The following is a 22531-nucleotide window of genomic DNA, read 5'->3' on the forward strand; positions in this document are numbered from 1 at the left end:
TTTGAGGGACTTCCAGCACAATTGCAGCCAACTATGGAAGGAAAAACGAATTTTTGGACTGATGCCAACTTAATTATGCCTTAAAAAAAAAAAAAAATCTCTCACGTTTAAGGCTGTCACTCTCCAGCATAATTCAAGTTTTGTTTAAAGACAAGGTCAGTATTTTAACTATGAATTTAGGCAATTTTAAAAAAGAGCATTGTGTAAAAAAATATTTTGGCAGTTGGCATTTCATCAAAGTCAGCTTATGTCTCTGTTATCATTATTGACAATGTGACACTGTCAAGTCAAGGTTTTTCCAAAAGCATGTCAAGATGCTATGAGGAAATATCTGGGCAGGGTGGGCCGTAAAAAGGTCAGTTTCTGTGACGTGGACAATTTTAAACTAAAGTATGCTGCTTTAAATAGCAATAAAGTTCTTACAATGCATGGAATGTTTTGGTGAAACATATATAAAAAATAAAATGTACATAATTGTTCTCTTATCTTATAATAGATTACCTTAGGTATTAAGCCAATAACTAATTTTAAAGGTCAGTTGTCTTCTTTTGTGTTGAAAACGTGGTAAAGTGCCTCCACCTAGTGGTGAAAATGCATAATTCTAGTAGTTAAAATAAGATCCGAATTCACTTTGCATTTAATAAACATGCATAAAATAAATGAGCATTTATTCTTGAAATTTCTAAAAACATCCTATAGACAAATTTTTAAAAAATATCTATCAAATATCACAGATTATCTGAAACACTTCTCAGTAAAATGTAAACCCAGCAGCTCTGGGTCTTACTCTTACAGACATCTGGCTTTGTCAAACTCGTGAGCAATTTTCAGTGCTGTGCTATTGAGTCCGACAGACTGCATATTTGTAATGATTGTGACCACCACTCCCTGAGGGAGAACAGGTCTCTGTCCTTGGCACTGGTCTCTCTCTTCAACAGGTAACACCAGAAGGACACTGCTCGCTCCAACAGCAACGCCTGTGTGTGACACATAATGTCTGCGCTTCCTGCACTGTCCGTACTTCTGCAGTTTTTCCACTACCAGCCAGCCTTGGGCATACATTCCATCCGTGTCCCAGCTGCCCTCTGTCCTGTCAACTGGTGCCCAGAGATCTATGGCAGTTTTGGGTTTGAGGAAGCCGGGCTGCACATCCTTCGTGTCCTTCAGGTGGGCCACCTGGTAGCTGTAGAGTAGAGCATTACCAAACAACAGCAGGTCTCCCACAGTGGAAAGGAAGCCTCCTCCTGCCCATTTGTAGGAGTTGTCCACATATGGGCAGTTAACAATATGTCCTCTCTTGTTGAGACGATAATATCTGTGAAGGAGCATTTTCTTTTAATATATCTTTAACAATGGCCTTTTCACAAAGTATGCTAAAAAACAACAATTGCAGCAACTGTGCCTTGTTACAGTAATTTGGGCACAGCTTGATATTGGTTACCTTACCTGGAGCGGTGGTATATGATACGGTCATTCTCATCAGCCAAAGTGTTGAGCATTCCCAGCTCACGAAACATGTTCCTCATAATGTCCAAGAAACGCTGACCTGCGGCTTGCTCCATAACGGCTCCAAGCAGAGTAAAGGCATGGGTGGAGTACAAAAACGTGGTACCTGCATGCAGCGAAAGACAAATCTTACTTATCAAGAGATTAACATTGAAAATGTATCCATTTTGAGTAGTTCAGCAAGTGAGTTGCTGTTTTACCAGGTTTGAAAATGAGTGGGTCATCCTTGAAGAGGTCCAAGGCCTGAGTGACACTTTCAAAATTCTCCTTCAGGTAATATTCTTCATGCTCAAACTCAGACTGAGTGGCTCCTTTGCCTCTAGTGTTCTGTTCTGTTGTGGATTCAGATAATTTCTTTTCATCCTCTTTCTCTTTAACTGGAGGCTTTAAAAGTCGCTGAGCCTTTTTCTTGTCCTTTTTCACTTTCTGTGCGTCCTTCTCATAATGTCGTATACCGCTCAGATGGGAGAGAATCATGCGAGAGGTTATTGTGACCTGAGAGAAGGATACATTTTGGATCAGATAAGAATGCTACTGATACATATATATTACTTTTTGAATTACTTCAAGTGGCTTACATCCTGTCCATCAAATTGTTTCTGGGGAAATTCTGGGACATATTTCCGGACCGGAGCATCAAGATCCAGTTTTCCTTCCTCACACAGTCTTGCAGCAGCTGCAGCTGTGAGTGGTTTACTGATACTGGCGATTCGCATCACCGTTTCTGGGCCGCATGGCACACGGTTCTCCAAATCAGCGTAACCGATCCCTGAATTTCATAAAGAATCATATAAAGACCTAGTTCAGATGAATGTATCCAAAATTCCTGCAAGATGTTGCATATCAAGATCATTTGCTGACATAAACCAACATTATTTTTGGGGCAATTATGGGCAATTATTTCATTTTACGTGTAACTGGTTCTTTGTGGAAATATGCTAGTTTGATTCATAACACAAACAAAAGGCCATTTAACTTGACTTGTGCTCTAAGCAAACTGAAAAGAAGAAGAAAAAAAAAGAAAACTTAAGCTATTTCAGTTCCATCTTGCTATTTCTACATATATATGTAGCACATTCACACTTCTTTGTTCATAATATCTAAAACAGAGGTCTCCAACTCGGGTCCTGCAAGTTTGTGCAGAATCTGAAAAAGTTAGGAATCTTTAACCATGATATATAGTAGCATGAATGTTTTCATTGGTCCACAATAAAAATGAATGCTTGGTGATGTGTAAGGCATGCCAGTTCACACAACATAATACTCGATGCCATTATTGGCAGCAAGTGACAATTCTAACAGAAATTCTTCAATGTGATAATACTGACAAAAAGTCAGTATTGTCAACCCATGAAACAAGTAACCAATAAATGACCAAAGCAGTTGCTGGACAAAACATTAATTTGTCAAGATTTTGATTTACAACGGTGGTTTAATAATTTACCATGTATAAACAAAGGATTAGACTGCCAACTAAAATAATCGCTTGATTTATATCTGTTGACAAAAAACGTAAAATTTGAGTCGAGCAGTTTTTCATTCTTTTGTGGCATGAAATCCTGTTGGAAAAAAATTACACTTGGGAGTTATTTTGTTTTGTTTTGTTTTTTTTTATCTGACCGTGCAGACACCAACCTTCACACCACACCTGAACACCGTCCACAGAAACACCGACCACCAGCCCGGGAGCGCCGACTTCATCCTGGAAACAAACAACCAAACAAAGACGGGAGTTTGGTTGGATTCCGGTGGCCCAGAGTCCGGGGGGGGGGGGGGGGGGGGGGGCACCGGGGACAGGCCTACCTCTGTGCCTACCTTGGCCCGCTGCACCAGGTCCCTGCTGACTCTGATGGCAGCGCTGAATTCACCGGCAACTTCACCCGCGCACGAACTGTCCACCGCCTCCCTGCGATATTTCAGCCCGACGGCCACGGCGGCCCCCAGGCCGACCCCCCCGCACATCCAGACCCAGGAGCTGGCCCGGTGTCTCCCGCCGGAGGCCGACCCGGACCGCCGGGCATACCGTCTGTGCGGCTGAAGAAAAACACTCCGTTTACCTGACCGTGGCGTCCACGACAGCGCGGGGCACGAGGCACAAAGGCGCTTTGTCAGAAACAAGCGTGACATTTTAATCAGTTTTATTCCAACGCAGCTCCCTTTGGATCCGCCAGCTGCAGAAAACCTGCTTGTTGTTAACAACTTCCGGGTTCCCTGTTCGAGCCGTCGAGCCAGACCGGAAGAATCGAGCCATGATTCAGACGACATCGAGCGGTGAGGCGCTCAGCTGGAGTGGGACACTGAAACGTGTTTTAATGAGACAGTGGAGCCCGGATGGAGCAGAATCACACACACAAGTACTGGGGCACATGTTTTAACTGTGACAAGTGAAAAGCAGCTACTGCTCTGTCACTCACAGGAGAGATATGCCATGCCGTAATTTCCGGATTATAAAACGCTACTTTTTTTTCCACACGCTTTGGACCCTGCGGCTAATTTCTGCATTTAAGTCGATCGATCTGGCGAAAAGGCGACATCTTTCTGTGTAACATTTTAACTGCCATATGCCATTTCCTCTCATATTTCCGACACCTGTGGCCCTTATATGTATAAAACAGATTACCTAAAAAGACTAAATCCATACTCGCATCTACGTTTAGGTTTCATGATAAAACACATTATATTCACAGAACTGAAGCATCCATTTGATATTCAATAGAACCACACAAGACACATCGGTGACAGTTTTGTTTTTTGGGGTCAGATTCACCCATTTTAACGTTTAGTACTGGGAAAATGACGAAAAACAAAACAAAATTTCATGTGACTTGTGACGCTATCATAATTGATTAGACATTTTTATGTTGTCAACTTATTTTTGTCAGTTCAAGGCAATGTAACAACACATATGATAGTTGAATATTACTTCTAACACTGAAAATGTTTGTAGTAATATACATTGTGTTTTTATGTTTATGATCAAAGGAGTCTCTCTTTTGCTCAATAAAATGAAAATAATCAAGAATGTAGCTTAAATAACACAAAGGAAAATGGCATGGCTCAATGTGATATGCAATGCAGATTTAGCTAATTTATTATATATTTAATGTATAAAAAATGTGTCAAATTTGTGCACATGTAACTTTCAGGAACTGTCCACAGAAACATTTGTCATCGAGTGATGTTCTCTATTTTAGTGCTGCTGCTTTCTCTAAACAGAGAAACTCAAGATTTTTCCACTAATGCCACATGGCTTCATTACTTTGAAACTGAATTGACATGGTCCAGTTGTGCTTAGTGAGCTGCAGTGAACCAAGAAGCACATGGCTTCCCCCAGCTGGAGGTCAAGGGCCAAAATGAACGGCTCTCCGTTTGTTTTGGAAGATTTTACACATTCAACATCTCTGTGGGCAGGGCAAGTTTATGTAATAGGTTTTAAATAATCATTACCTTTGCAAGATATTACTTATTTATTTGCACCAAAAATCTTATAAACCTTTAGTTTTACTTACCTCTTGGATGGACAAAAGGGAAATATATTCACCACCAACAGTTAGAAAACTTTCAAAACGTGCCTTTATTTTATAGTCTTAATTTGTACATTTCAAATATGATAAACACTTGAAACATCTACATTAAAATGATGCTAAAACGATGCGCAACCAGATGACTGAAATTATACTTTATGGACAAGATTAGAAACTTTTGATGAATGTTTTTAAATAAAACTAAGACTATACTGTAATGCATTAGCATTTTTCTATCATTGCTTAACAATACAGTAGCACCAGTATACATACAGACAGGCAAAGCCAATGTATACTCAGAATGTAGAGAAAATTTTCTGGGAGGGAGGTGAGTATTTTTTATTTTTTTAAACATAGTTTGTCATCATGCCAAATGTGCATAATGTTGAGCTTTAATTAAGTGCAAAGAATTTCCACTTCATACTTTGGTATGTGCATTATCAGGGTGGAATTAAATGTACCAGATCAACTTCAATGCAGAAATAGAAAACAATTTTTGTAACCAATGCCACATAATTTCACCAGATGACTTGTCAAAAATACTCAAAAAGGACATAATTTCAAGATAACAGCTAGCTTGCGAAACAATGGTGTCTCTCAGTTTAGGCTTCAGCAAAGGGAATGGTTGAGCTTTATTTCCCGTTTGCTTTGCTCCTTGGTCGGTTTCCACTGAAGGCAGAACGGTGCAATAGGATTAGCATCTGGCTGTTTGTTCTCCACCATGGGCAAGGTATGAGAAGGGGGGTTTATGGTAAGCAAGGTGCAAGTACAAAAAGCCAAAAACCACAGTGTGTGTGGGAGGGGGAGGAGATCAGACTGTGCTTTCACAAATTGTTCAGTTCCATTAGAGTCTGGTCCAGCATCTGGTGCATATCGAGGTTCTCTTCTTTAGCGTGTGATAGTTTCTCTGTTAGAACATCAAATGAAGAAGTTTTAGTCTCACACAAGCAAGCACACGTGAGTCAGTTGGTTAGCTTGCAATAGGAACAGACAGGCTACATCATTCAGGTCAATCATTAAATCTAGTCATTTTAACCCCATCTACTCAGCACTGACAAGAGAAACACTTAACAAGCTCATACTATGATATGTAAGCAACCATGCAAACAAGCTAAAGTCTTTTGTTCTTTTTTTTTTTTTTAAAGAACAGTTTGCAAAAAATTTTAAGATAAAAAAAAACAAAACAAAAAAAAAAAACCAACCAAACTATATTTGCAATTGTCCCTGATTTTCACTATATTTCCATTAGAAATACATCTCCACAAAACAGGAACACAAATTCCAAGCAGGTGCAGGTGTTGCTTTTGGATCATTCACTAGATGAGAATGCCGTACACACATTAAAAGCTGTAAAGAAACAGACGAAGCATTCACACAATTTAGTCTTCATTCAAGGCCACACTTAGTTCATTAGTGAGAAGTCGGTTTTTCTGAAGTTGCTGGTGGAGGCGATCTTTGCAGTCAGAAAGCAAGTTGAAAAACAGAGAGGACAGGAAATCAGAAAAACTGGAAAAGAGAAAGTGCATTATCTTACCTACCTTCTTTAGAATAGATAAAAATATAGTTTGTAACATACAGATTTTTTTTTTAATTGAGGCAATTATGAAATAAAATATATCTATTAGCTTTGATGTCCTGTTTTTTTTTTTTTTTTTTCATAGTTTTGACAGACTTTAAACTCTGCAGCATGTAAAGCCAAGCTGGACAGTGCGTCCAGTGAAAATAGACGAAGAGGAGCTTCAATCCAGAGAGCTTAAAAGGAAGCAAGGCTGCACAACTTAACCTTACATATAATCTTTAGAATTCAATTGAATAGCAACAAAATAGTAAATTCTATGAACCTGTTCAGTCATAATATCCTTTATAAAAGTATCTTAGCATTATGCTTAATTCTGGAAGATCAGCAACAGAACAGGACACAGAGGATCGCCTATTCTCCAACCTTAGTTTGTTTGGACATTTTTCAAATAAGAATCTGGCTCAACCATTGTTTAACAGTCCCATTTGAAATCTGAAGTCTCCACACATGCCACTATAGAAACTTCTATCCTTTACTTTACTCTTTGTGCCTGACTTTACAGAAATACATGTAATAAAAACACTCGAAATGTGTGATTGTTTATTTATTCAGATATATGACAGGATACTATTTATCATACAAAGCCCATGTCTCATCGTAATAACTAATATCCAATTCATCCAGTTTTTCCAGCAAACAGATGAGGCTCAACAGATCCCACGTACTGTCCTGTATCCCACCATTAAACCCATTCCTCTACTTGACCACAATCTTCCTGATAACAATCCAACGCTGATTCCCTCCACTCCTCTAACCTTTCCAGTCGGCTCATCCTGCCACAGCAGCAAATATTAAAAAGTGCTTGCATGCATGAGCCTCAAATGCTAATAGAGAAGATAACTTGGCTCAGTTTTCAGTAAAGTCCCTGTAGATGTTTTAGGTTTATGTGCTTAAAGCACGCCTGTGATACCTAATACCTGATATCACAGCTTCACAAAAGAATATTTGAATAAAATAAAATGAACATCCTTTGAAATCTATCAAACTACAACAAAGAAAGCAGGGTAAAGCTCAACTAATGGTTGGTTGAGATGCAGAAACAAAATCATAAACACAACTTCCTGGTTTTATTAGAGCCACTTAAGAAATAAAAAGAAACGAAAAAGGAAAAGAAAGGACAGAGTAAAGAGATACAGTTTACATAGAAGGAAGGATGTTTATTTTTTACACAACGCAGAAAGACTCTAGGATTCTGTACAAGAGATGGGATGCAAGTAACATGACATGAGGATGAAAACATAAGAAGGAAAGGGAAAGCAAAGACAGAGAGGGAAGGGAAAATGGAGAGAAGGCTGGAGAGAGCAGACAGATGCCGCTCAGCCGACAGGAGGCGTCTTTGATGAGGTGTAAACAATTTATCTGTGTGGGAGAAAAGAAGTACAGTGAACCATGGGGGTGGGTCGTGGGACCTATGGAAATTTAAGATGCGCACTGCACAGTTATGGCACTGCACACTACAAAACCACAATGCAGAGTGGACATTGGGTTGTAAGAGAGCACACTCCTGGCAAGCACTAACTGAAATTTGGAACAACTATCACCTCTGACTGAGGACTTCTTCCTGATGCACATTGTCAGTCTCCCACACAATCACAGGGAGTACAATAAAACCCCAGGACTTATTCAAAACCAAACTATGAAAGCTCAACTGGTATGACAACAGGGCAGGAAATGAGGGTCTCACAAAACACTGGCTTTTCTTCTGGACAGAAGTTGACCATATTAGTAGAAGAGGAAAGAGGGGATCAGATCTATCTAAATCGTTCCCTCACACAATTTATTTCAATACAACCTGCATGCACGTGCCTAGGATGTCAAAATATCAGGTGAATTACCATGAATATTTTGAAGATTAGAGATGCATAAAATGCATGAACAGACAGAAAGAATATTAAATATTTTTCACATAAACTGTGGAAGTATGGGAAAAAAATTAATGCTGTTTATGTTCATGCATCACATTAGTAGTTTCAAAAATTCATTGATAATGACACCAGTGGCACACAGAATAATTATAAACAGTTATGAATTAGAATAAAACATTTCAAGTCCAGGGATTTATGCAAAATATCGGGGAGATGGCAGAATGGTGTACAGAGAAGGGGAAAGGAGGGTGATGACGGAACAGGCAACAGGCACAAGTTGAAAATTACATGGAAGTCATGTCGTTGAGGGCGTGGTCCAGCTCCTCGCTGATGGCCTTGTACTTCAGTTTCTGAGCGTACAACTCATCTATTGGTGGGCGAGTGGTGTAGTGGGAGGGAGGTGCAATGAAAGAGGGCAAAGGTGGAGGAGCACATGACACAGAGGTGAAGGGTGAAGCATCCAGATCATTCACAAGAGAGGGTGAAAGACAGGAAGAAATTATAGAAAAAGAAAATGGGGGAAAAGAGGAAAACAAAGTTATACCAGAAAATGATAAAATGGAAGTGCAAAAAAGAAGGTAAAATTCCTGAGCACCATCAAGAAATGGACCAATTATTTCCCTGCCACGTCTTACACTGTGACTCCTTTAACCTAAGCCAAGAGCTACACCTGATGTCTGGTACACATCAAAGCTCTTCTTTCCTAGCACGAGACTCAACAATAACAATCAACTGAGGAAAAAATAAGCCATAATGAACTTAGGAAAGGAGGGAGAAATGGAGATAGAGAACAGAGAGAATTGGCCAATTAAAAGCTTTTCTAAGAAAAGAAAAGAAAAACAAAGTACACAGCATTTACCAAATGCTGTTACTACCATGAAAAAAAAAAAAACAAAAAACACTTCAAAATAACCTGAGTAGCCCTCTGGGGAGGGGTGCAACCCCCCCCCCAAAAAAAAAAAAAAAAAATCATACCTTCCAAGTCATCAATGGTCTTCTCAAGCTTGGCTACTGATCTCTCAGCGAACTCAGCACGAGTCTCAGCCTGTGGTCGAGGGACAGATTTAGAAGTCACTCCAGCACTCAAACTGTGATGAATTCCCCTGGGCTCAATTTGCAACCCCTTATAAGGCCTTGTGAAACTTTACCTCCTTCAGCTTGTCGGTGAGGACCTTGATCTCCTCCTCATACTTGTCCTCCTTCTGTGAGTACTGTTGGACAAAAAAAGACAAGCGTCAAACAGACAGGCAAGTAGAGGGAAACACTCCGATTGTCCGAATATACTCAAAATGTCAGCATGCACATTTCCCAAGGAATGTATATTGTGAAATAAAACTGATATGAAGAGACTCAGGTCCACAGGCTCCTCTGCTCCCCACTCACCAAGGCTACGGGGGGGACTGATTTGGCGGCATGCACTTGGCCAGGAGGTTGCACCTACCTTCTCAGCCTGGGCCTCCAGTGACTTCAGGTTGTTGGTCACAGTTTTCAACTCTTCCTCAAGCTCAGAGCATTTGCTGTTTTTTTAGACAAACGGATAAAGTCGCAAGAGAGAAGAAGCAAGAGGGTGGAGGAAAGGGAGGATAGCAAGGAGAGACAGAACCAGAGGTGGACACAAAACAGGTGGAAGGACAATAAGGGAGAGGGAGGGAAAAGAAACAAAATGAGTAAGAACTACAGGGATTCAATGAGGAGGGAACCCCAAGCACTTCAAAAGTGCCTTAACAGAGCAGGAATGTGAGAATAGCAGTGTGAGTCTTGCCATTACAAAAAAGCAGTTATGTAAATTATTTGGTGAATATTTTCTGACCTATAAATGATGATTGTTAATTGTGATGTGGTTACTTGTGCACAATCCCTGCTGTGTTAGAGGCATGAAGGAGTCTAATACCCAGAATAAAAGACCGTGAAAAAGGAAAATAACAAGCCAGCAAGCAAAGCCGCGGCTTCATTCAGCGGATCAGATGAAAGAGAAAACAGCCACTCGTCAAAGACAAAAGTGTGTGTTAGTTTTTCATATATAGTACCTGTGTGACTGAGCAGCTTAATGATTTCATGCCTTGCTCCAAAACCCTTAGCTCATCCTCCATTCCTCGAGCTCGCCTGTTAGTGGGTGTGGCAAAGGTGCGATAACCAAAAACATCCAAACCATGGAGAGCATGCAAATAATTAGCACATACAGTAATAACACAGGACATGCTGTATACATGATAGCATGTCCTTTACTTTGTGTATTAGTGCTGAAAGCTTCAATTGTTTTAATGCTGGTGGACATGCAGGTGGAAAAGCAGGTTTAGCCAACAGTAAAGTTGAAACATCGCACCTTTCTGACAGCTCAGCGCGCTCCTCTGTACGCTCCAGGTCGCCCTCAATGATGACCAGCTTACGGGCCACCTTTAGACGCAGCACAACAAAGTGTTACAACACATCTAACATTTAAGAAGAGTGACACATTCGGGACATAGTTTAAGGGTTTTTCCCCTCAAAGTGAAAATGTATCAATCTAATATGATTACACTGAATTTGTCAACCCTTTAAGTCTTTCACACATAGTGAATGAGTTCATGTTGCGTTTTTGTGTTCATAAATGTACAGTGTTTGGCATCGACTATAACGTTTCAAATGAATATTACTGCAGTAGATTACTCTATATTGTGCTTTTGTACACCAGCCTCCATTTAACAGTGTCCAGAGTTGTTGTTGACAAATTGGTAAAATGGCTACATCTAGTTTTAAGACATTGTAAATTATTAAATTAAAATTTAAAAGTGTTGCCATAATTAGATATGTTTGGATAAAATGCTCCCTTGGCAATCATCTCAACATTGAGATGGTAAGATTGATATTGCATTAAAAATAAGTACGTCGTGGAAATCCAGTGGGACTAGTTATAGTAACTGAGCAATTGGATGTTTAGTGTCGATTTATTTTTGGGGTGGCTGAGAAAACTCGCCTCCTCATATTTGCGGTCAGCCTCCTCAGCGATGTGTTTGGCCTCTTTCAGCTGGATCTCCTGCAGCTCCATCTTCTCCTCATCCTTCATGGCCCTGTTCTCAATGACCTTCATTCCTCTGTGCGGGGGGACAAACAGTTGAGCGATTGTTAGGAATCAGGAGTCAAGATCGGCCAGTATGCAGTCGTGAGGTGCATTTTAGTGGTAAATGTATAACGTACTCTTCTAAAGGTGAATGGCTGATTGCTTTCTCACGTGAAAGAGGGAGTGAATTACAGAATTTGGAATGTGAGGAAATGACTGCACTATCTGATAAAACGAGTGAATCGGTGAACTGTCTGTCACGCAGCTCTGCGGCACAGAGGCGCCGCTTATACCCCACACAAAGAGATGGAAACACAGCTGCGCTGGACCTTAGTGCCCTGCCACCTGGTCTCTACAGCAGGAGAGTGAGAGCGGGAGATGACAGCGAGACGCCTGAGTCTTTGCAGCTCCGAGGAAACCCACCTCTCGCTCTCATCAGCAGCCTTCTCAGCCTCCTCCAGCTTGGTCAGGGCAGTAGCCAGACGCTCCTGGGCACGATCCAACTCCTCCTCAACCAGCTGGATACGTCTGTTAAGGGAAGCGACATCTCCCTCAGCCTATGGAGAGAGCAACAGCACGTCAGAATTTGGAGGTCACCCTCTTACACCAAACAAGCTGGAAATCACACATTCATGTATACTTGTCAACCCAAAGAATGTAGATGGTATGTTTGTTTGTTTGTTTTTTTTTAGGTTGTGGAGTCTTAGTAGTACACTCCGGCTTTGTTTCATGCCAGATGGGTGGGTGTAGTCATGGTTGATCAAGAGGTTTTGCTTGTCACCTGCTAGGAAGGGCCCTCCCTGGAGCGTTGCTTGTGCTCCTTAGCGATTGTATAATCATGATAGCAATGTCCCGAGCTGAAAGAAGGTTGAATACCCTGCCTCATTACTAGGCTCTTAAGAGAACATTAACAAGGCTCAAGTCAGAGGGCCTGAGATAATTATACTCTCAATGACTGCTCACATGGTACACATACAACCACAGGGGAGCCTTTCTGGGTAACTCACAACTGTTGAGATATGTATGCGTTTTTAAATGTCTGGCCATGTTTGTGAAATGAGTCCACACTCATAGGGACGCGATATAGATAAGAAAGCAGCTCTTCTCTGGGATTATTCAACGCTCTATCTACTTCTGCTTTCTGCTCAGCTGTTCTGAGACCTGCATTGTCCTGCAAATGCAGACTGTTTCTCCCTGCAGCTTTCTGTGCACGTTGCTGCACCAAAGTGCATCTCAAGCCCGACAAGGAAGTTACAAATAATGCATAAGATACAACAGCAGTTTAATTCCGGATGAAACGTCAATATCATCAGTGACACTCTGTCAACCAGAGTATGAGTCTCCTGCAGAAAGGTCTCTCATCTCTAGGTAAGTGAAGCTGAGCTCAGTTGGAGGGAAATCAGTCTGTAGCTGAAAACATATTGTCCTTATAAGGGCAAGGCAAAGAGCATGAGCTGCCTGTGCACACAGTGGCACCTTGAATGTTGCCACCGATTACTTGCAACTTCCTGGTTGCTTAACTACAAAAAAAAAGAAGAAAAGAAAGAAAACATTCACGTGTTTATTCTGCGCTGCGGCGCCTGCAGCGCAGAATAAAGTGAATTTAGCGGTCAGCAGGTTGAATGGGACCGTTAGAGCGAAACGCAGCAGAAGCGGAGACGCGGATGAGACGAAGTGATGAAGAAACAACTTTGGCCTGATGTCTCAGGGTCGAGCGGCGGACATCGGCGGCATTATCTCCCCAAATGACACGCTCTGATCTCCGGATCAACGCTCCCGCACACCCTCTCTGTGCGGCGGAGCCGGAGCTGCGGGCTGTCAGGGGATCGAAAAAATATATATCCCGCTACCTCACCGCCTATCAATTCAAACCAGACAAAAAGGAGGGAGGATGTGTCGTCGGCCCGCAGCATGCTTACTTGCTCCCTGGCTTTCCTCTCCGCCAGCAGCTCCTTCTGTAAACTCTCGGCTCTGTCCTCGGCGGCGTCTGCCTGCTCTTGCAGCGATTTGATCCTTCGCTTCACCGCCTCCAGTGATGCAGCTCCGGCCATTGTTTAACTCAACAACCCCCCCCCCCGACACAAATTCCGAGAAAGCGCGGAGGCGCGAGGCGACGTCCGTGATTGTGCTGAAAGAAAGCTGCGTGAAGTCAGTCGGGTCTGTGCGCGAGCTGCTTCTGCAGACGCGCCGTGCGATGCCGCTCATTTGTCCAGGAAGTACGGCTGACATCAAAATGGACCTGAGCGCCGAAATATTCCCCAGCGTGGTTCAAAGCCAGTCCGGTCAGCGGAAGAGCTGCCCAGCGCCCCTCCATATCAAATAATAAAATGTGAGGATGAATTGATGCGGAGTAACAATGTCTTTTTTTTAATGATGGGAACACACCCTGTCAAATACTGCGGGACGAGCGCGCTTGTGGGGAGTTTACAGAGCTGCAGCGCCCTCTGCGGGTCAGCTAATACAACATCTACACGCCGCCGGCAGGTCGATGAGGCTTCACCGAAATATGCAACTGCAACAAGAAGGTTGCGGGTTCGGCTCCCGGGGCTGAGGCCTTTCTGTGCCGTCCAAACGCATGGTGTGTCCAAATGACCCGTAGGTCTGAGTGAGAGTGGGTGTTCGTCTTTGTCTGTCTTTTTGTGTTGACCTCCACCTTTCCAGGGTGTACAGTGATTAGAGGCCATGTTGTAAACGCTGCAAATGTCACCGGAAATTACCCCAAAAGAGTGAAAAAGAAGAAGAAGAAGAAAAAAAAAAACAACAAAAAACAACCCAACAACAACAAGGGATATTAACGACTGACTTAAAACTCCCTCTGGGGATGCTGGCAAAGCAACTACAGCAGGATCTAAAGTCGTATAGGGAATAAAACGCAATATCAAATGTGACAGCCTAAAACTCAGCAGACTATAAAGTAGCCTCAAGTCACTGAGGCCTAACTCCAATTCACTCCTAAATCCAATTAAAGGATTATTACAACAGAGTTTGTTCAAGGCCACACTGCTTACTGATTTTCTAATTACCTCCGCTGAGCAAACGTGTCTGCTACACTTGAACTTGACCTAAACTGAGTCACTAACAGGAGTTTTTCTCATGAGAAAAATGTTTATGTCGACCCAAAGTGTGTTTAGTGTGCTGCAGCAGGTCGCGGCCTTTAAATGCCTCCATCTAAAGGCTTCACATAGTTTTCTTCTGGTGTGGGCAGAAAAAGAGGCAAAAAATGACCACTACAACGATAATCTATTTAGTTTTTCAGGAAGCGAGGTAGATATAGTTACTGCTTTTGTCGTTGTTGTTGTTATTATGAGGTTGCTGATGGCAAACAGCCTTTTTCTCTTCGGTGAGCAAAGAGCAGCAGGCCGCAGTTGTGAGCTCTATCTTGACCATATAAAGCAGTGGGCTATATTTATCCAGCCACTCGCTCTCAGAGCTCAGAGGAAGGCTACTGCACTTTTCACTGTGAGTAAGCCTCCTTTGGCCACAGACACACGAGTCCCCAAAACACACAGATATTTCACAATATTGTGTTTGAGTTTTATACTTTGGATTGATTCAATTTAATTTGACTTTTCTTTTAAAAAGTCAATTAAATAGTCAATCTGACTTTCTTTGGGCTGACTTCTGGGTGACGGTTCATGTGATTCATGACAAAACTTCAAACGACAATTCAACAGGGACTGGATTTAAAAAGCCAATTCATAAATCGATGGTTCATTTTCCAGGATGGGTTGCTCCATCTGACAGGAAACTGGTTTAAGTTAACAGAAGGGTCCAAATTGAATGAGCAGAGAGGGCAGACTGCTCCGTTGAACTGTCGTTTCCCACAGACACAGTGATGACAGAGTGAAGGTGTGAGGCAGCGTGGTGCAGGAAAGGTGCCTTGGTGAGTCCCTTCCTTACTTACATCGGTAGCTTTCTTCTCAGCCAGTTCAAGTTTCTCCTGGGCATCTTTAAGAGCCTCGGAGTACTTGTCCAACTCATCCTCAGTTCCCTTGAGCTTCTTCTGCAGAGCTACCAAATCGTCCTCAAGCTGAGAGGGGTTTCAGTGCGGGGACAGTTTCAGGAGTGATCGGCAGGGGTGGGTGGGAGAGGGGGCAGTGGCGTGAGCGCGCACAGGGCGCGAGTGCGCGGACAGATGGACACGCAGGACAGGAGAAGACAAGACGGGACAGGACAGGGGAGAAGGAAGAGACAGGAGAAAAGTTAGGGAAGCTCATGCACGTCTGGGTCAGATACCTTGGTGGCGACCTCCTCAGCGGTCAGCAGCTTTTCCTCAGCAGTTTGGAACTCCTCAAACACTTTATCTCTTTCGTCTTCAGTAACACGCAATTTCTTTTCCAATTCTCTCATATCGTCCTCTAACTATACATGCATATGAAAGACATTTTACAGTTAAACAGAATATGCAGTTCATTATCAAAGATAGCTCCACTTAAACTAGTGATGAACACAATTTCTGGACTATAATTACAACACATCTAGTCAAAACAGATGAGAAGATATATTATAACATCCAAGAAAAGCAAGAAGGTTGGGTTATTCTTAATTTAATCCTTATTTGGGATTATCCAAGAAAGTAATTAATCCGTATTTAGGACGCGGTCCATTTAAAGAGCGGCGGCTTTACACTGCTATTGGTGTTCCTGCTTTTTCTATGGATCGGTCAGGTTTTCCACAAAAACAAAAACAAAAACACAGCCGACCTGTTTGCTTCTGTCCTCTGCTGCCTTCTTGTCTGACTCAGCCTGCTCAGCTCTGTCCAAGGCATTCTCCTTGTCGAGCTTGAGCATCTGCATCTTCTTCTTGATGGCATCCATGGCTGCTTATTTCTGTTCGCCGTCCAAACGTCCAAATGAAAACCAAGGAGAGAGGAGAGAGGAGCTGGGCGTCTGTGCCTAACTGAACGCTAAGCTGGAGTGCGGGCTCTGCCTCACTGTGCCCTGTCAAATATGTACTTTCAAGGGGGGGTGACTGAATTCCTTTGGACATCCAATACTTTTTTGGAGGAGGCGTGTGTGGATGCCCGGGCGTTTTTTAAGGATCTGCTCACTGATTCGTTGCTCCCAAACGTTGGACTTGTGATACGCCTGTATATGGGCTGTGATGGGCAAGAGGGCAGCTCCCAGGGAAAGGCTTCCTAATGGTGCTGTAACAAAACCCATTTAACACACAGAGAAGATGCAGATGAAGACAGATATTACTGACTGAACCCGGTGAATCCCTGAATGGCATTTGTGTAGAGTTTGTTTTAACACTGTGGCAACTCATTTAAAAGCTGCATGTGGTCGTTGTCCTTTGATCAAGTGCTATTTCAGCCACTTTCCCATATGAAAGAAATGTGGGCGAGTCGTCCCCTTTTGCTCTGTGGCAGACTGGGAGTGGGGCCACATGCAGCTGCAGTAGCAGTTGACCAATCATTTAGTAACCTGGAGCCACTGGTGTGTCTCTGTGTGGCTGTTTTTGGGAGGGCGTGTGTGTAGAAGTTCCTGTGGGATGAGTTGTGGTAGCTGTAGTAGAATGGGCTGTGTGAGAAGAGATCCTTTTGGTAAGCCGGGCAAACCCAAGAGGCATTGTTCACAATCTGGGGGGGGGGGGGCTCAAACTGGGAAGTGTTTACCTGATAATGTATCGGATATCCTCCCTGTAAACTGTTGAAGTGTGATTTGAATGTGGCACCACAGAACCCAGCACCAGTCCGTCAATTAGCACATCTAAGCTACTGATTAACTTGGCATTTGAGAAATGTTAAACGCTTTACTGATTTCCAATGGGAAGGTATCTGTTACATTATGCTCTGTAGTGATCCTATTAACTTTAAAATGGAAAAAAAAAAATGGAAACTGAACATTATTTGAAATGAATATGCATGATTTGATACAGGAATATCCTTCAAACCTCAACAGTATTTAAATGCGCTGGGCTCGTGAAAAGTTAAAACACAACTGGTGAGTCAGAGCCATGGACTGTATATGAAGAGCTGAGGACACCCCAAGTGTCTTCAAGTCTCCAGAAAGATTCTCAAGGATATTTTTAGGATCGCCTTCTCTTTCATGCACCTGCCTTGGTCTGTTAAATGGATCCAAGAGTCTGTGCCAAGAGTCTAAGGTCTAATGCTATTAGATATCTCCCCCTAATATAATCTCTGTCTCACTCAGGCTTTGGTCTGTTATATAGATTATTGTTGCTATGCCTGCCCAACGCACTCATGCTTGTAAAATCGAAGAGACTTTGCTCAACAAGTAAAATATTCCAGCAGCAGAGAATCATGGGAAGTGGTTTATACAACTTTCTCATCATATTGCTTTCTTATGATTTCCTTCATTGGCCAGGTAATTTAGTCACCAGACCAGCCTCGTCTTTGACTTTGAATGACTGGCACAGTAAGAGAAAAATGTTTTAATAATCTAGGTCCCGACCACTTTACAACAGGCTGTCATTTGTATGATTGTGATTGGCACTAAAAAACACAGGGTCACAGGCCCAGACTTATTTCTGCTGGATCACATGTCTGGAAAAGTTCTTTTTCTTTTTGGCAATATGTACACATTTGAATTTAATGTTAGTCATAATGTGAATGTTCATCTTATTATAGTGTATCTTTTACTTTGTAAATCTATCACATTCACATCAGATTAAATACATAAATATAAATAATAATATAAATATAGCACTGCTTGCATGCAGCTTTTGATGTTTGAATGCATATATAATATTTCAAGAAATACTTGCTTCCTTCAATTGTAATTTGATCTTAATGATCTCAAACATTACTTTTACTTAATGGACTCTTGGAAAGTTTGCGATGGCACACTAGACTTACTGTGGCATTCTGGGAATGAAAATAAAACACATTATGATGTTTTCCTTCAACACAGAGCCACAGTAAAAACGGCACGGGGCCCAATACTCTTGTTTTGTTGTCACATGTCTCTTTGTGTAAAGATGTTATTAAAAGCTAATGGTTTACAATTTACATCCTATTGGAAAGTACACAAGGATCAAGGCAGAGCAAAGTTTGCTAAGTTTTACTACATTATATGTGATCAGTCTTTTAGTGTTATGGCCATTTATTAATTCGTTCATTTATGTTCTGCCACTTTCTGGGTCGTGGCTCACAGTGGGCGAGGGCAGGGTCACCCTGGACAGGTCACCAGTCCATCACATCATTTAAATTAAATCCAAACATGTCATTTTGTGCTAATGGGAAAATTCTGCCTCTGAACCCTCCAACAGTGAGGGTGGTGAAGAATTTATTGGCTTCAGATGACTTTGTTTCTGTTGAAAACAGTGAATACATGAGCTCATTCAGAAGCCAAGAATCTTCGCAGCATTCATCCTGCTCGGCAGCAAACAGCTGTGAGGATGTAGCCTGACTTTATTGAAAGAGGAATTCGTTTCTCACAACGTATGAGTGTGGAAAAAAACAAAAAAACAAAACAGACTTGCCAAAACAACTTCTGTTCGTTTTCCGGACAGATCCGAGATACTGCGACATGTTGGAATCTGGATTGTCTCTGCATCCTATTCAGCCATCTATACAAGACGACAGCTGAGCAAAACAGGTGCGGAGATGGGCAGAATTCAGATTCACATTCATTACACTATCATGATCTTTTCTATCCTACCATGTAAGATTTTTATGACCTATGGTTATAACCAAAATGGTAAGAGTTGGAGCGTCACATTAAAACCATTCATTAAATACATTTATAGTGTTACGATGAATAAATATAGATGTAAGAAGGGCCAAAAGTGGTCATGCAATAATAATAATAAGTGGTCAAATCATCAAATTTCACATGTATATTCAGGGCACTGAGAACTGGGACAAACGAGTCCTTGAACTCTTAGACTTTCAACTCTGTAACCATTTGGCCCTGAGGCAGCAGCACAGCGTGTCCTCCTGTCCATCTAAATGACACAGAGCAGCCTTTCCAACTGCTTTAACACTGGACTCTAATACTGTAACTGTGTATTAAAGAATCTGTTCGGCCTACAGTGACAACCCACTGTCGAGAAGGAATGTCCGGTTCTCCCTCAGTCACTGCTCAGGGAGGAGCTGAGTTTGACTTTGCTGTTGTGGCTGAACTCATGTTTTCATAAGAGCACCCTTGGGAGAGACATTTAAGGTTCTCCCATGTCTGAAATCTTACTGCATTAGAGAAACTATGTGTCTGCCTATGTCGATGCCTAACCGCATTCCCGGCTCTTCCAGGAAAATATCTTACGCTGCATGTTCTTTGGGAAAATTGAGGATATAATATTCTGAAAAGCATCATGCATGCTTGTTTTCTAATCATATCTAGCTTATTTCAATGGGTAAAGAATAGGGAGGAAATATACTGAAGGAGCAACTTGCCCTTCATGTTGAGAGCACAGCCACCGAGTGAAACTCTGAGAAGCACAGCTCTGGCAGGCTCCTGGTCAAAATACCATGTGAAGATTTCTGCAGACATCGTCCAGATATATATAGAGAGCTCCTTGGCTCTTTGGGACAGTACCCGTGGGATTAGATCGCTCCATGCAGGGACATAATCATTTAGCATAGCAAAAACGGAGAGGGGGTACTGCGAGGGTGCAACCCAAGCTGTAACCCAAGCCGGCTCGATGCCGCTTTGCCCCCGGGTTTATTCACAGTAATGTTCCACTGACATATACCGGTAGTTGTAAGACTCAAACTGGTGTACAGGTGGACATCTAACCACAGCGAGGGCACAGAGACACCAACAGTATTTTACTTGATGGATAGTTGCAATAAGGCTGTGACACTTTGACTCACGCAGTTCGCTGTGGTGATAAATCTGTCATTACGGATGTAAATCACACATAAATGTCTCTCAATAGGTTGCAATTCCATGTGACCTTTTTATTAAGTTAATGGAAACTGGGACAAAAATAAGATCTGATCAAAATTCGCAATTCTCCCATTTCAGGACTCAAATTCCAGGGGTATGAAGGTCAAATATTTCAGCTGCAGGTGCTTCATTGAAGATGGGTAACATTCTTGCCAAGTTTTGTTCGACACTATACAAGTAGCTGCTGTTAATTGAAATGATCTGTCATCTCTCACACTGCAAAGACCTGTGATAAGTTCTCACAGGCCTGGAATGAGGCACAGACTTTAGTATTACAGTTTTATAGAAATCCTGCCGTGTTTTAGCGGCTCTGCTGAGGCTGACTCAAGAGAAAACTGGAGGAAAAAAGTGTAACTTTGTTATGCAATAATAACTGGCTGGCTTACAAGCAATTTTAAAGTGTGTATTTAGTTCTTGGAAGGGTAAATCTTTTTACATTTAGAAATGTGGAATGATTTAGATGCATTTTCCAAAGTTTAAGAGACAGAATAATGCAGATAATCCCGAGTGACACTTTTCAAGGAACCATGACTTACTGAACGAAAACAAGCTGCGCTTTGGAGTAAAAATACTAAACACGGTGGCTTCCAGCACTGCAATGGTGGGTAGAAGTCATAATGGATGAATATTTGTGGCTTCGACAGCGCTCCTCCCTGACTGTTTGTTTGTGTTCCCCTTCTCCAGATGGGGACACACAGAGAGACAAGAATGTCATCCATATCTGATGCTGCTCAGCCAGCCTAAACCGCAAAAGTGGGGTGGAAGCATTTGGGGGGGAACTGTCACGATTCATTTCAAGCTCATGTTCAAGCTCATTCTAGCCTTGCTAGAATCCTGATGTAAAATTATATTCTCAAAAAGTCCAGACATGTTGTAGCATGAAAAGACAATCTAAACCAGCATTCTGCAGTACAATAAAAAAAAGGTAAATAATGGTTCCATTGCCATCCATTGCATTTATTTGTACACCAGAAAGTTCAAGTCAAGAGGGAGCTGAAGAATAAATGGTTGTTTACACAGAGCTAGGACTTCTTCCATTTCGAGATAAGAGATTCCTTCCACAGCATCACAGTTGTGTCCTGCTCACAAACTGTTCTCTCAAGGCTCAGTTGCTGCTGAGAAACCAGCTCAGCTTCAAAATCACTGACATCAGCACTCACTCTGCTTTGCTATAAACTTGATGTCTTTGCCCTCTATCAGCTTAATTACAGGTCCTACTGGTTGACAGCTGCAGCGTCTTCTTCGTAGCTCTCTTTCAACATCCTTTGCCCCTAATGTCAGAGGGCTGCGTTTCTGTGTTTGCACAGAGGGAGAATCTTTCATACATGTGTCCATATATGGCCTCTCTCTCTCTTGTGTAAGCGAGGTAGAGGAGACAGAGGAGAGGGCTAAGTTTGCGGGGGCTTTTTGTGAGGTCCATACTCAATATTTCTTTCCATTCCACAGGCCTATAAAACTTCTCGGTATGCACTTCCAGCTCAGCCACTGTTCTCCCTGTTACAGCCCTGACTGTCAGAGTCTTCTAGCACTGATAAATAAAACAAGGAGGATGCTGGACTTCTATGGCAGCAAAGTAGCTTGCCTTTGTTGATCTATGTAACTTTTCTTTGTTGTCTGCTCCTGACAACAAAATGAATGAATTCCCTCCTTAGAGAGAGCAATCTTCATCACAACACGTACAATGACGATTTGTAGTGGAAAAAAAAAAAAGCCTATCTTTCCTAATCTTAAAAAAGAAGGGTTAGGGTTAGTTTTTAGTTTTATGAGTTTTATGACTACATGAGCATAAGAGACAAAAACCTCAAAATGACCACGGCTTCGCCGAAGAAAAGCCATAATGTAAAGCGTGTGTGTGCGAATCTACGGTGATGAGACATTCCAATGTGGTTTGAGTGGCTGTTTGAAGGCTGCAGGCTGTGTTCACCATGCCTCGGTCACTGTGGTGTCTCTGCAGTGAGGAATGCTACAGGAACCCACAGCTCTGCGCCACCTGCATTCTTACACCGAAGCCCGCCTGCAGCCCCACGTTTGATCAGATGCCATGACCATTTTCCAGTCAGGCTCAGACTCACCGCAAAGCCAGGGAGCTTGATAAAACAGCGGTGCAAAGCCGGTCATAGAAAACAACTGACTGGAATAGACGTGAGGATAAATTGACATCCATC

At 42.2% G+C, this 22531-nt stretch overlaps 2 protein-coding genes across 17 annotated transcripts; both read right to left on the reverse strand.

Moving 5' to 3' along the window:
• Positions 1-644: 644 nt before the first annotated feature.
• Positions 645-3705, reverse strand: lactb (lactamase, beta). Of its 2 annotated transcripts, none has more exons than XM_029523425.1 (6): positions 3322-3705; positions 3142-3208; positions 2085-2275; positions 1707-2001; positions 1447-1612; positions 645-1315 (listed from the first exon to the last, which is right to left on the reverse strand). In XM_029523425.1, the coding sequence occupies exons 1-6, from the start codon at positions 3631-3633 to the stop codon at positions 790-792; spliced, it is 1557 nt and encodes a 518-aa protein (XP_029379285.1). In that variant the 5' UTR covers positions 3634-3705; the 3' UTR covers positions 645-789. The 2 variants fall into 2 exon arrangements, with proteins under 2 accessions (XP_029379285.1, XP_029379284.1); XM_029523424.1 differs by having other exon boundaries at positions 3310-3705.
• A 1356-nt stretch (positions 3706-5061) lies between these two features.
• Positions 5062-16450, reverse strand: tpm1 (tropomyosin 1 (alpha)). 15 transcript variants are annotated; one of them, XM_029523219.1, is made up of 10 exons: positions 16215-16450; positions 15748-15873; positions 15416-15541; positions 11935-12068; positions 11428-11545; positions 10798-10868; positions 9916-9991; positions 9623-9685; positions 9450-9519; positions 5062-5937 (listed from the first exon to the last, which is right to left on the reverse strand). In XM_029523219.1, the coding sequence occupies exons 1-10, from the start codon at positions 16326-16328 to the stop codon at positions 5855-5857; spliced, it is 981 nt and encodes a 326-aa protein (XP_029379079.1). In that variant the 5' UTR covers positions 16329-16450; the 3' UTR covers positions 5062-5854. The 15 variants fall into 15 exon arrangements, with proteins under 15 accessions (XP_029379079.1, XP_029379088.1, XP_029379086.1 ...); XM_029523224.1 differs by lacking the exons at positions 5062-5937; positions 9916-9991; positions 15748-15873 and adding exons at positions 7662-7968; positions 8763-8841; positions 10502-10577 and having other exon boundaries at positions 16215-16449; XM_029523223.1 differs by lacking the exons at positions 5062-5937; positions 15416-15541 and adding exons at positions 7662-7968; positions 8763-8841 and having other exon boundaries at positions 16215-16449.
• Positions 16451-22531: the final 6081 nt, after the last annotated feature.

Source organism: Echeneis naucrates, chromosome 16, assembly GCF_900963305.1.
Source record: "Echeneis naucrates chromosome 16, fEcheNa1.1, whole genome shotgun sequence".
NCBI classification, from domain to species: Eukaryota; Metazoa; Chordata; class Actinopteri; order Carangiformes; family Echeneidae; genus Echeneis; species Echeneis naucrates.